The following is a 12,579-nucleotide window of genomic DNA, read 5'->3' as shown; positions in this document are numbered from 1 at the left end:
GAGTTAAACATAATTTATTAATAGATTCAAAACATGGAAAAGCAAAATACTTGCCCTGCCGTGATCTATCGCTCCTGTCGTTTATCACATTAATACTTTATACAGTTTTTGCCTAAATGAGGATGCATCTTGGAATTATGGTTTCCATTAGAAGGAATTTCTCTCACTCATGTGAGCTGAATCTGTATCTACTCTGTAAACAGTGTGTCAAGTTTAACATTTGCCATCCAATTTAAGCAGCTTCTCATTAATAAAGACACCCAAGACTCTCCTTATGCATTGCGAAGACAAATGGAATTAGCGTTACTTATAAGCCAATCACTTCCCATTCTTCAGACGTGCTGAGATGCACTGATGGACCAAATTTTATGAGTTTATTAGCATGTATATAAGGTTTAATTGCAGCTTTATGGAAAAAAAATATTCAACTGAAGAGAGTAAAATAAAATGATCCCAAGAGACAAAAACAACAAAAAAACAGTAGCTGCACTAGCTGTCCAAATGAGCCCTTGAGACGTTGAAACACATCAGTATATAATCACAGCGCTTTATCTCGACGCCTTTCAGTAGTCATCTGTACTCGAGGTTTCTTAGATCTTTTGTCCATGTTGCTGAAAAAAAAGGAAAGAAATGTTCGTCCACAATGGGTTTTTCCACAAGACTGAAATCTAACGTCCTGAGGGTTTAAAAAGGGTTTGTTGTAAGGAAAACATCATGAGGTTCCTTACAAGCACTGGACTTATGGCGCGTTTCTTATGAGACTTAGTATTGACTTTTCTCTAAAAAAACTGTTAGATACAAATTCAATTTCCTTGAGCTTAATCTTCTTGTTTGAGCTGAAACGTTGGTTTGGAATAAGCATGCTACACCAGATTTCCTCGAATTGTCTGTAGGTTATTTAATAAGTGAAAGATGTAATCACAGTCAAGGACAATTCATTTACACAAACAAGACTATTGGAAAACAGTGCAAAGTAGCTCATTACATTTCGGTTCTGCTGCTAATATCCTGTATACAATTACAGATGCTAAAACTACAAAAAAAGTGCATTAACTACCACCGGAACAACTGGAACATTCACATATTGTACAGTATATGTTCAGAAAACATTCCCATAGTGAACAATGGAGTGTAATGGAGTGTAATTATATTGTAGCTTTTAGGATGTTTTTGCTATTAAACTAAATATTCTAGTTTTTCTTGCTTTAATTAGACTAAAAAGTATTTTGTTTTTTTATGCATGATTGTGTCCTTTGTGTCCACAAGATGATGAGTTTAAATTACATGTCGCCAAATCATTATTCATGTCCAATGCAAACTGACAGTTTTCCATTTTTGATCAACCAAAGTGTGAGAGGCGGGTAAAGTAATTAAACCCTTAAGTAAGTAATTAAACCCATGCTCACATCAAACCCTTCCCACACATCCATTTTTATGGCCATAATTCACTGAATAATAAAGAGGTAACTTTAGCCATGCTATAGCACAGGTACTCATTTCTCAATCTACAAGCTGTTGAGGTCAGGTGTGCTCCCAGACTCCATCCTCTCAGACAGGCTTTGAAGAGACAGCATCTGGTTGAAGTCTTCCACGCTTGTGTGAGAGCACCAATATGAGAGTGTTTCCTCAGACACCTGAGCCCCAGACTCTTGCCTCTGGCTGGATGTCTGCCGCTTAAATAAAAGCAGTCTGGGTAGCCTGGTGGAGCTCGAAGTGCTGAGGAGAGACAACATCCTCTGGTGGTACTTGGATTTAAGTATCTTGGCAGAGCGGTGCAGATCCCCCAGGAAACAGTAGCAGATGGGGTTGAGGCTAGAATTGGTAAGACCCAGCCACTGGGCGAATGGCCGTGTTTGTAGGATCCAGTGTGGGGGATGCATCTCGTGGTCGATTAAAATATCAGTCACATACAGGGGCAACCACGACACTGCGAAGAGCAGCACCAGGGTGACGACCACCTTTGCAATCTTCTTCCGCGTCTTCAAACATGAAGCGTACATCACCTGACTGTGCGGGTCAAAGTCGCTAAAATGCCTCGACGCCCTCCAGAGCTTCCGGCCCGTAAGGAAACTGATGGTCAGGTTAAAAGCCACGGGGATGCAGTAGAGTGTGATGAAAAGGAGAACGTTATAAACCTGCTTGAGCCTCATTTGTGGCCAGAGCTCTCTGCATACAGGAACTGCAATGTTTATCAGACAGATCTCATCCAACTTTATCATGAAAAGAAGCGGGGAACAGATGCTGGAGCTCAGAATCCACACAATGATGATGGTGATGTAAATCTTCCTTCGGGTGAAGTAGGAGCGGGCATTCAGTGGGCTGTGGACGCTGTAGTACCTGTTCACGCTGATGACCGTCAGGCTGAGTACACTAGCTGACACAGAGACTGCCTGGATGAAGGGTACCGCCCTGCAGAGCAGATCCCCGTACACCCAGGGTGTGTAGATGGTGTGGCCCAGGGTGATGGGCATGCAGATGCAGACCACCATCAGGTCACAGACGGCCAGGTTGATCAGTAAACTCTTTGTAGCGCTGACACTCTGGACCTTCCGGTTTCTCTGGCTGGTGAGGATCCGAATCGCCGTGATGTTCCCCATGAAGCCCACCAAAAACGACAGCGAGTACATTACAGTCAGGGAGATGGTGGTTGGCTCCTGGATGGTCAATAATAACATTCTTTCCAGCTCAGTGTTGTGATGAGGGAACAAATCGCTGCTCTCTGCTCTGACGAATGAACTGTTTATTGACAACATCGGACTGTGGAAATTGAATTCGGAGCAATTCATCTTAATCACGCATCCCCGAGCGCTCGAGCTTGTGGCAGGTTGAGACGGTGCGACTGTAGCTTCCGTTTTTAAATTGCCTCAGTACATGTCGCCGCTGCCTTCCATCTTTTCACCTCGTGCCAGTGATAGAAGTGCAACGGAAGGAACCTTTCCACAATTTAACCAGTTGCCCTACAATAAACCAAGATGTTAGTCGGTACACCTTCAACACCTGTTAACTGAAAATCTGTGCAGTTACATGCGGAACTGACTGGCACTCTCTCTGTGCTGTGTGTGGAATCGTGTTTACTTCACAGGAGTGCGTTTTTAAAAATTCAGTAGAGCCTAAAGAAAGACTTTTAATAAAGGCTTTTGTTATAAAAGTGAACACATACCCTGATGACTGCAGGAGATGAGACATGCACCGCTGGTCCCATTCTCTTCACGTTCTCCGGCTCCTGAGAAACGATTCTCTTTATGTGAAACGTCTGTAAGGCTTGGCTGAATTACGCACGCTTTCCATCTAGACTAGAAAACACTCACTGCTGCTGAAAGTGATGCATCCCACTGTCCATGTGCGCACACTCACAGAGAGAGAGAGAGAGAGAGAAAGAAAGAGAGAGAGAAAGAGAGAGAGAGATGTATGTATGCGTTGTGTGTGTGTGTGGCTCATGCTGCTAATGCGCCTGTGCGACTGACTGAGCAGTAGCTTCATGAGTCATGTGTATATTCTTTTTTTATTGATCTTACATATAGTTTTTTAAATGCTTTTTTCCCCCAAACACTGCATATAAAAAACTATTTTAAATTCCAAAAGCAAGCATAAAAATAAATAAATAAATAACACAAGTAAAAGAAAAAAGTCACACCACTCAAAATTGATTTGAGGTTCTGCTGAAGAATTATACAGTATTTATTCTTCTTTATTTTTCCATCTACTTTGTTCCACTGGCAGCAGAAGAAAGCCTCAAGAACATGAGGCCACCTCCACCTGGGTTCTGCGGTTCTTGGGTTTGAATGCGTTAACTTTGTTATTCCAAACACACTTCACACCCCTGGACTAAATGTATTGTAATAATAATGATAATAACACTTATGCACCCTAAAAAATGCTGGGTTCAAAACAACCCAAGCTGGGTTGTTTTTAACCCAGCTGCTGGGTAACTATTGGACTAACTAAATGCTGGGTTAATTTAACCCAGCAAAATGGGTTATTTTTTTAACCCAGCAAAATGGGTTAAATATTCAACCCAAATGCTGGGTCATATTTAACTATAATGCTGGGTTAATTCTACCACATAAATTGGTTAAATATTCTACCCAGATGTTGGTTCATTTTAACTGGAATGTTGAGTTAATTCTACCTTACAAATAGGTTATTATTATTTTCATGTTTTACAGTAAATCTGTAAAAAAAAAAAAAAAAAACTACCCATGTCTATTAAACAGTTAAATTACTTTGATATACTGGTTTATTACAAAAATATATATATATTAAAAGTTTTGCAAACCATACATACAGTGGTGTGAAAAACTATTTGCCCCCTTCCTGATTTCTTATTCTTTTGCATGTTTGTCACACAAAATGTTTCTGATCATCAAACACATTTAACTATTAGTCAAAGATAACACAAGTAAACACAAAATGCAGTTTTTAAATGATGGCTTTTATTATTTAGGGAGTAAAAAAAAATCCAAACCTACATGGCCCTGTGTGAAAAAGTAATTGCCCCCTGAACCCTGGTTGGGCCACCCTTAGCAGCAATAACTGCAATCAAGCGTTTGCGATAACTTGCAACGAGTCTTTTACAGCGCTCTGGAGGAATTTTGGCCCACTCATCTTTGCAGAATTGTTGTAATTCAGCTTTATTTGAGGGTTTTCTAGCATGAACCGCCTTTTTAAGGTCATGCCACAACATCTCAATAGGATTCAGGTCAGGACTTTTGACTAGGCCACTCCAAAGTCTTCATTTTGTTTTTCTTCAGCCATTCAGAGGTGGATTTGCTGGTGTGTTATGGGTCATTGTCCTGCTGCAGCACCCAAGATCGCTTCAGCTTGAGTTGATGAACAGATGGCCGGACATTCTCCTTCAGGATTTTTTGGTAGACAGTAGAATTCATGGTTCCATCTATCACAGCAAGCCTTCCAGGTCCTGAAGCAGCAAAACAACCTCAGACCATCACACTACCACCACCATATTTTACTGTTGGTATGATGTTCTTTTTCTGAAATGCTGTGTTACTTTTATGCCAGATGTAATGGGACACGCACCTTCCAAAAAGTTAAACTTTTGTCTCGTCGGTCCACGAGGTATTTTCCCAAATGTCTTGGCAATCATTAAGATGTTTTTTAGCAAAATTGAGACGAGCTTTAATGTTCTTTTTGTTTAAGTGGTTTGTGCCTTGGAAATCTGCCATGCAGGCCGTTTTTGCCCAGTCTCTTTCTTATGGTGGAGTCGTGAACACTGACCTTAATTGAGGCAAGTGAGGCCTGCAGTTCTTTAGATGTTGTCCTGGGGTCTTTACGCTCTTGGGGTAATTTTGGTCGGCCGGCCACTCCTGGGAAGTTTCACCACTGTTCCATGTTTTTGCCATTTGTGGATAATGGCTCTCACTGTGGTTCGCTGGAGTCCCAAAGCTTTAGAAATGGCTTTATAACCTTTACCAGACTGATAGATCTCAATTACTTTTGTTCTCATTTGTTCCTGAATTTCTTTGGATCTTGGCATGATGTCTAGCTTTTGAGGTGCTTTTGGTCTACTTTTCTGTGTCAGGTAGCTCCTATTTAAGTGATTTCTTGATTGAAACAGGTGTGGCAGTAATCAGGCCTGGGGGTGACTACAGAAATCGAACTTGGGTGTGATAAACCACAGTTAAGTTATTTTTTAACAAGGGGGGCAATCACTTTTTCACACAGGGCCATGTAGGTTTGGATTTTTTTTCTCCCTAAATAATAAAAACCATCATTTAAAAACTGCATTTTGTGTTCAATTATGTTATCTTTGACTAATAGTTAAATGTGTTTGATGATCAGAAACATTTTGTGTGACAAACATGCAAAAGAATAAGAAATCAGGAAGGGGGCAAATAGTTTTTCACACCACTGTATATGCAATAAACAACATCCTATTAAATGTTCATAGAAAAAACGTTTATTTTTCAAAAGCACAAGAACAGATAATCAACAGCGACATCATTACTATACTATTACTCATAAGGGCAGAATGGAGTAATAACACAAATAGGCTGAGGCAGCTTCTACAGAGCAGGATCTCTTTGTGACATTAGATATCTTTTCTGCAGAACAAAACTATCCAGCCCTGGTCTCATTTTAACATACAAACACTGTCTATGACTTTTCAAGTAGGCCTTGCTATTTCATAGCAACATTACAAAAAGTCCTATACAGGTGCACACTACTTTAAATAGTTAATGTCAAAAATATAAAATTGAAGCACACATCAACCGCCCCATGTAGTGTGCATTGCTCCAGAGCCTGTCCCACCAGAATGACGAATGCCTGAGAGCAGCGCTGGTGATTATCTCCCAACGTCAGGATGTACAGTAGGGGTACGGCCTTGACACTTCAGCCTGCTGGAGGTATTCCACCATATTGGTGCCAACCTTAGAAAGAAATGAAAGAAAGTTAAAAAATTTGTTGAATAACAAAGATTAAACTGAATAAGACTATCAATTTAATGTGTAATAGGATTTATACTAAATAAAAAAATTACAAAGCTAGGGTATAGGTAACCTGAAACAAAAACATGGAGACAGCTACTACCAAAAATAAAATAAGCAAAATAAGCATGGCTTTTGGGATAAAGCTCATATATATATATGAGCTTTATCAGACTAGTTGGTCTTGTGGTCTGCGTTGATTTTAAGCTAATTACCGAGGAGATGCATTGTCATAGCTGGGGTCAAACTGGCAAATTACTAGCTAGTGAAAAACGGGAGGGTTAGCAGGTGTGTATATTTGTGAGAGGGTCAGTGTTTTGTAACACCCCAGCATTTTATTGTCTCAAACAGTGAGATTAATAAAGTTCTAATGTTAACTAAATGCTAGCGTCATGCTAATACTACAGTTAACAGTTTCGTCACCCTGCAAACATTCTACAGAGAAAGATAAAAAGCTCAGACATCTTATCCGTTTCTTTCACACACAGGTGGGGTTCTTTGGCTAACTATAGCAGCTATTGTCAGCTAAATTATCTTACCTCAGACCAGCCTGAAAGTTTAAGTGTAACCTTAACACGGTAACAGTAATAAATCTCACATATAGTAATAACATTTCAGTCATATGTGACTTTGGTGAGTGAACATGTGTATACAGACCTTGTATTTAACGTCATTTTCCCTTAAATGAACCGTCATCAGCGGTGTGGGAGCTGAAGAGAGACACGAAGCTCTGACTGACAGCCGCTGAATCCACCGGTGAACTTTGGGGGAGGAGCCAATCAAACTTCAACCCAGCAGCTGGGTTACACAAAAACTACCCAACTCTCTGTAAATAACCCAGAAAAATGACCCAACAGAGGCAACCCAGCGCTTGGGTAGAAAAAACAACCCAGCGTTTTTTAGAGTGTGGAAGTGAGTTTGAAAAGTGTCAGGACATATGTATAAATCGTAATCATCAGATTGGACGGAAGCCTTTTGGTCCACGGTGGAACTCACCTTCAGTCCGTGGTGAAATTGACCTGACTATAGACAGAGACGCTGGTGTTCCAGCAGCTTCCAGTTCATGGTAGTCCAGGTCTTGGTGATTCCTGGCGTGTTTAAAGATCATTTAATGTCCTCTCGGCTACGGGTGACAGTTTGGGTTTTCTTTCAGCCTTCTGTAAAGTGGCTCCACCTCCCAATAATCTTCACTTATGGACGGTTGTTTAAATTGGTTTTGGGAATCTACAGCTCCCTTGTGTAAATCTACTCCCCTCATTCTCAGATCTGTACTGAGATCAGTGGACTTTCCAATCCATGAGTCATGTCAAACAGACACTCTTTATGTTGGCACATAGAATTGACTACCAGCTGCAGTCAATCATCATCACTAACAGGAAATTGAGAGGCTTCGGGTGGGTTTGGCAATGAAAAGACATTTAGAGAACTTTATTGTAATCACTGAATTTATGTATTTTTATCATTAATTAAAGCGAGTTTATGTATATTTTTGACCTTGTGTTTTAATTTAATGGAACATAAAGAACATAATGAATTAAACCTTATGCTACAAATTCACAGTTATTTTTAAGATGTTCGTCACACAGATATTCTGCTGTAGAAAAAGGCCAGTTTTTCAGAAATCATTGAAAGCCCATTATGGCCATAAGGATCAATGCCCACGATGAGAGAATGTAAACGTCTGATAGCGCCTATAGTGCGGATGATACTTTCATGTTAGGTGCAACCACTCAAATGTTTTCCAAGTGTGAACTCTTAAAGAATAAAAGAAAAAAAATGCATTGTTTCTCTTTAAATAAAATTTCTAAGATAAGATTCACATTTACACTGACGCCTTTCATCAACACCTTGTCCTCTAGTGGTTATGGATCATGGGGAAGCTGTTTCTGGATTAATATTTTATCCCACATACTGATGTGTTTCCTTTGGTATTTTGTGGTTTATGATGTGATATTCCCATTTTGCTGTTGTGTAAATATTTGTAAAGCGGCCATTTAGCTCCAATTATTATGTGTTAATTGCACTGGTTACATTTAAGGCAATTATAATTCACATGGCCAAGAGACCAACAGGAAGAGTTAAATTCACAATCACCTTTTTAAATTATTTAATTCCTAAAATAATCAACACAAGACACAAGACAATAATCCACTGTAAACAAACAGAAGATTATTTCAGATTCGCAGAGGGAAACAAAGAGTTTATTCCTCCACAATTTTAGTAGAAATGTTTCTTGGTGATCTCCACTGAGGAGATGTTGATGTCATTCACCACTTGGACTTTAGTGATGGTTTTCAGATCCTTGACGCGATGCTTGTACTGCAGGACCTTTGTGTTATCAACATAAACGTGGAAGTTGTCGTCGTCTGAGTCAATTTCGATCTGGTGAGAGGAAAATTGAGGAAAAAAACAACAACCTGTGCTTAGTTTTATAAAAACCATATGCGTGTACTGTATATACTGTACATATTGTTGTGCAGTTTTCCTTCACCTGAAACGACTCATCGCTGATAAACGGGAAGTGGGAACATCGCTCCTCCTGCCCCCAGTGGTTTTTGAGAAAGGAGTTACAGACGATGTCTGATTCAATAAAGCGCGGGTTGAAATGAAACGCTATTCTGTCGTCCTGATCACAGAGGAAATTGATCTCAAACCTTGGTGATTTAGAAAGACACATTAGTGACGGTCCAGGAATAATTTAGGAGTTAGAGGCAATTGGATTGGGAGCAATCTGGCTGATGGGACCTGGTCAAGTGTGTCAGTTCAGATATACCACCAGTAATGAACCACCAGCTGTGCTTTACTAGACCCGCATTTCCCCTGAGCTCTCTGACAATTGGGTGAGATTCCAGCCCACAGTTTTACATTCCAGCTTGGCCAGCGTTATCTATTAGGCTATAAGGATATATAAAATGTACAGCATTACCTCATTGTCACATGCATTCCTGATCTATTAGTTTCCCAGATACAGCTTTGTGTTGATGCCTGTTTCTGTAATGATCTTTAGGTCTTTTCTATGTCTAGTGTGATGAATGCGTCCTCTCTTACCAGACGTGATGAATGACCAACTACTCCGAGTTATTAACATCTCGTTTTATTCAACGTATTTACATTTTGAAAAGGGAATAAAAACTTTAGAGCATAACTTTCATCAGGATTAAGAAATGTCTCTGTGAAATGTTGTTTTTTCTGCTTTCATTTTACTTGGTTTTACACACAGCTCGTGCTTTTGTGTATTCTCTTTCTTCACTTAAAATCCAGACCTTTTACTCTCCCAGTTGCACTGACGAGTTTCCGACTATAAAATCAATGTTTGTGGAAATCTGATCTATATAAAAAACATTTCATACATACAGATATGCTTGAGTTATTTGCACTTTTGTAAGCACATGGAATATTGTGATAGAGGTCAAAGAAAAATACATTTTGCATCATAACCCTGGAAAAGTAATATCCACTACCCGGAAATTGTGTTTTCCAAATAATATTGTATGCTTCCCTTTTTACATTTCTGCCCAGAGATTTTCTCTGTAGATTTGACGTTTATCTTCTGCTCAGGACCCCCCGTGCTGGACTTACTTATTGGCACCTGGCCAAGACTCTCCCTTTAGGATGACGCTCCATCCTGGACACACGCCGTCAGGACACGAGGCTTCAAACTGAAAGAATCAGGTAATATTTTCGATTTTTTTTAGACACAATGTGCAGACAGCTACAGAGAGTGTGTGTCTATAGCACTCACGGTTTACCGTTAAATTAAAATGTCAGAGTCATTGTATAAGGGAAAATGTGTTGAAGTTAATGTGCTTTTTAACAACTGCGTACAGCAGATACGTCCTAGCTTTTAAAAGCCATCTTAATGGTTTTCAATATAGGGTTACTAATATGTAAAAAATGTAATTAAGGCCTTTTATTGGTTTTGTTATATAATCAATGTAATGTGATTAGTCCAAGCACCAACTTCATGACATCAATGCAGTTCAATGCAGTTCAGTGAAAAAGCAGATGCTTTGATTCTTACCACTAATCAGGCTTATTGCTTTAGTAAATTCCATACACAAAAATCGGCTGATGTAAGGGTGCATTATTTAAAATATCTTTTACATCCAGTTTATCTACACATCAATGGGCGCTTTGTGCTTTTAAACCCAGTGCTTTTTAATCTGAAAAGCTTTAATCATGTCAGATCTTTTACACGGCTCTTTTAGATCGAGATAAAATGCTGCTTCATTCACACAATCAGCCATAACATTAAAACCATTAATATTAAACCCATCATGGTTTTAGGTTTACCAGGTGCCACCAAAAACCGCCGTCACCCCTCGAGGCGTGGCTCCTCTAGACCTCTAAAGGTGTGCTGTGGTGTCTGGCACCAGGAACCCTTTAAGGCATCCTCCATGGATCAGACTGGTTTGTCCCAGTGATGCTCTATAGGACTCTTGGCCTGATCAGCAGTGGTGGGCAAAGTACAGAAATACTGTAATTATTAATATAATTATAATTATACATGTGTGTGAGTACCTGGCTTCTCACCATCCGGTCACCAGCTTACTGGGATCTAATCAAGATTATTCAGTTCACCTGACAGTGGAGTTAATGTTATGGCTGAGATATGTACGTATGTTATAAATACATATATAGTTACATACATACTGTATGTACACACTCACATAAACACCAGGGCATGTGTACTGTACAGACTGTACAGGTACATTAACATATTATTGATCTTGTAGCAGCTGTATAGACACAAGGACAGAGTTATTATAAGAATATTCTAAGTTGCTAAAGAGTAATTTCTCTCCTGAAGGCTGGTTTATAAATCTGACCGACTGGTGTCTGCATGCTTTCTGACTCTAAATTCAGTTCTCACATGGGCTCAGCATGTGAAGTTAAGAGCTTGTATGAATAAGCTGCTGAATCCGCATCACCCAGCTCTGTATTGTAAAGCTTTCAAACTCTGTTCGCTTTCAAAATAAACGAATGAGCTGCAAATGACACTTGTGCTTAGGATGAAAAAAAAAATCCACTTAATGTGCTCCTCTTCAAACTTCCCTCCTTACTGAAAATTGCAATGATCACATGTAAACAGTCGTAATAACGGGCTGCAGCTCGACTCGCTTAATCCACTGAAGCTTTCTGAGTCGTCTGAGCGACGCTGTGTGGAGCAAAGTTTAACATCGAACTGAATGAAGGTAATGTGCAGGACATAACCACAGAGCTGAAGCTCCCCGAAGAGTCCTATAAGATTCCTGTTATGGCCCATCATGAGGAGAACCTGCACTTCTGTAATGAATATGTATTTCATAAACACGTCCCCTGTGCATTGATTATTATCTTGCATAAAGTCCAGGCATGCTATGCGATTTGCAGGCATGTCTAATAAAAGAGCTGTGCTGAGCAGGTAATTCAACTATGAACGACCAGCAAAGCTCGTAACAACCGAATGAGCTAATTTACATTGATTGTGTCTGCAGTCAATCTGTGTTTCTTACCCGTAATGCCATCTCATCGGTGGTGTCTTTTAGCTCTGGGTATCGATCAGCTTTCAAGCAGAAGCTGGAAAATTAGCCATGCGATTTAAAGAGAGCAGAGACGTCACGTGAGCCACTGGGTTCGCTTTGAGGTGCAGAGCTCTATAAAACACACACACACACACACACACACACACACTGAGTTTGAACTGAATTTCTGTGCATTGTAGAGTCAGACTTCAGGGACCCCGTTGTGCCACAGGGCTTAGACGTGCCCGAGGTCTGCTCTAAATAAGCATCATTTATGCTCACATTCATCTTTAGAGGTAATCTGTTCCATTACATCTGTTTTATTACATTTATTTTCCTCTCATTAGATTTATTGCTAGGTATTAGATTATTTTCCTGCATACACCGTGGTCCAGGAAATGGAGTGGTAGCTCGGAGCTAATAAGCCATGACCGCTCTTTAATAAAATGATTTTGAAAAAGGAGATCACTGCCACATTCACTCGGCAGCTGCGCCGTGTACTTCACATTTCAGTTCAGTTGATGCATTTCATGTTGAACAATACAATGTGGATCGACACAACTTGTCAGCTTTTCACGCTGAATTAAAACTGCTTACAGACGCCGAAAATGAGCGTCAACAATGGAGAT

At 39.9% G+C, this 12,579-nt stretch overlaps 2 protein-coding genes and 1 long non-coding RNA gene across 3 annotated transcripts; all 3 read right to left on the bottom strand.

Annotated features, from left to right (window-relative positions):
• Positions 1-934: 934 nt before the first annotated feature.
• Positions 935-3,235, bottom strand: LOC128519485 (neuropeptide FF receptor 2). The gene is made up of 2 exons (XM_053493223.1): positions 3,161-3,235; positions 935-2,957 (listed from the first exon to the last, which is right to left on the bottom strand). The coding sequence occupies exon 2, from the start codon at positions 2,784-2,786 to the stop codon at positions 1,506-1,508; it is 1,281 nt and encodes a 426-aa protein (XP_053349198.1). The 5' UTR covers positions 2,787-2,957; positions 3,161-3,235; the 3' UTR covers positions 935-1,505.
• A 2,659-nt stretch (positions 3,236-5,894) lies between these two features.
• On the bottom strand, positions 5,895-7,339 carry LOC128519502 (uncharacterized). The gene is made up of 2 exons (XR_008357856.1): positions 7,104-7,339; positions 5,895-6,389 (listed from the first exon to the last, which is right to left on the bottom strand). It is a non-coding gene; the product is annotated as an uncharacterized LOC128519502 (long non-coding RNA).
• Positions 7,340-8,663: 1,324 nt separating this feature from the next.
• grifin (galectin-related inter-fiber protein) lies at positions 8,664-11,953 on the bottom strand. The gene is made up of 4 exons (XM_053491437.1): positions 11,942-11,953; positions 10,026-10,105; positions 8,938-9,100; positions 8,664-8,828 (listed from the first exon to the last, which is right to left on the bottom strand). The coding sequence occupies exons 1-4, from the start codon at positions 11,951-11,953 to the stop codon at positions 8,664-8,666; spliced, it is 420 nt and encodes a 139-aa protein (XP_053347412.1).
• Between the last annotated feature and the right edge of the window lie 626 nt (positions 11,954-12,579).

Source organism: Clarias gariepinus, chromosome 3, assembly GCF_024256425.1.
Source record: "Clarias gariepinus isolate MV-2021 ecotype Netherlands chromosome 3, CGAR_prim_01v2, whole genome shotgun sequence".
In the NCBI taxonomy this organism is placed as follows: domain Eukaryota; kingdom Metazoa; phylum Chordata; class Actinopteri; order Siluriformes; family Clariidae; genus Clarias; species Clarias gariepinus.
Note: the sequence above shows the minus strand (reverse complement) of the source record. Positions and strands in the feature narration are given on the sequence as shown.

Excerpts from the sequence above, each read along its gene's own strand:
- LOC128519485 (XM_053493223.1), bottom strand. The coding sequence starts at position 2,786 with ATGAATTGCTCCGAATTCAATTTCCACAGTCCGATGTTGTCAATAAAC.
- grifin (XM_053491437.1), bottom strand. Across the intron at positions 9,101-10,025 it reads TCTTGGCCAGGTGCCAATAA|GTTTGAGATCAATTTCCTCT; the intron begins GTAAGTCCAGCA and ends TAAATCACCAAG. Across the intron at positions 8,829-8,937 it reads TCAGCGATGAGTCGTTTCAG|ATCGAAATTGACTCAGACGA; the intron begins GTGAAGGAAAAC and ends TCCTCTCACCAG.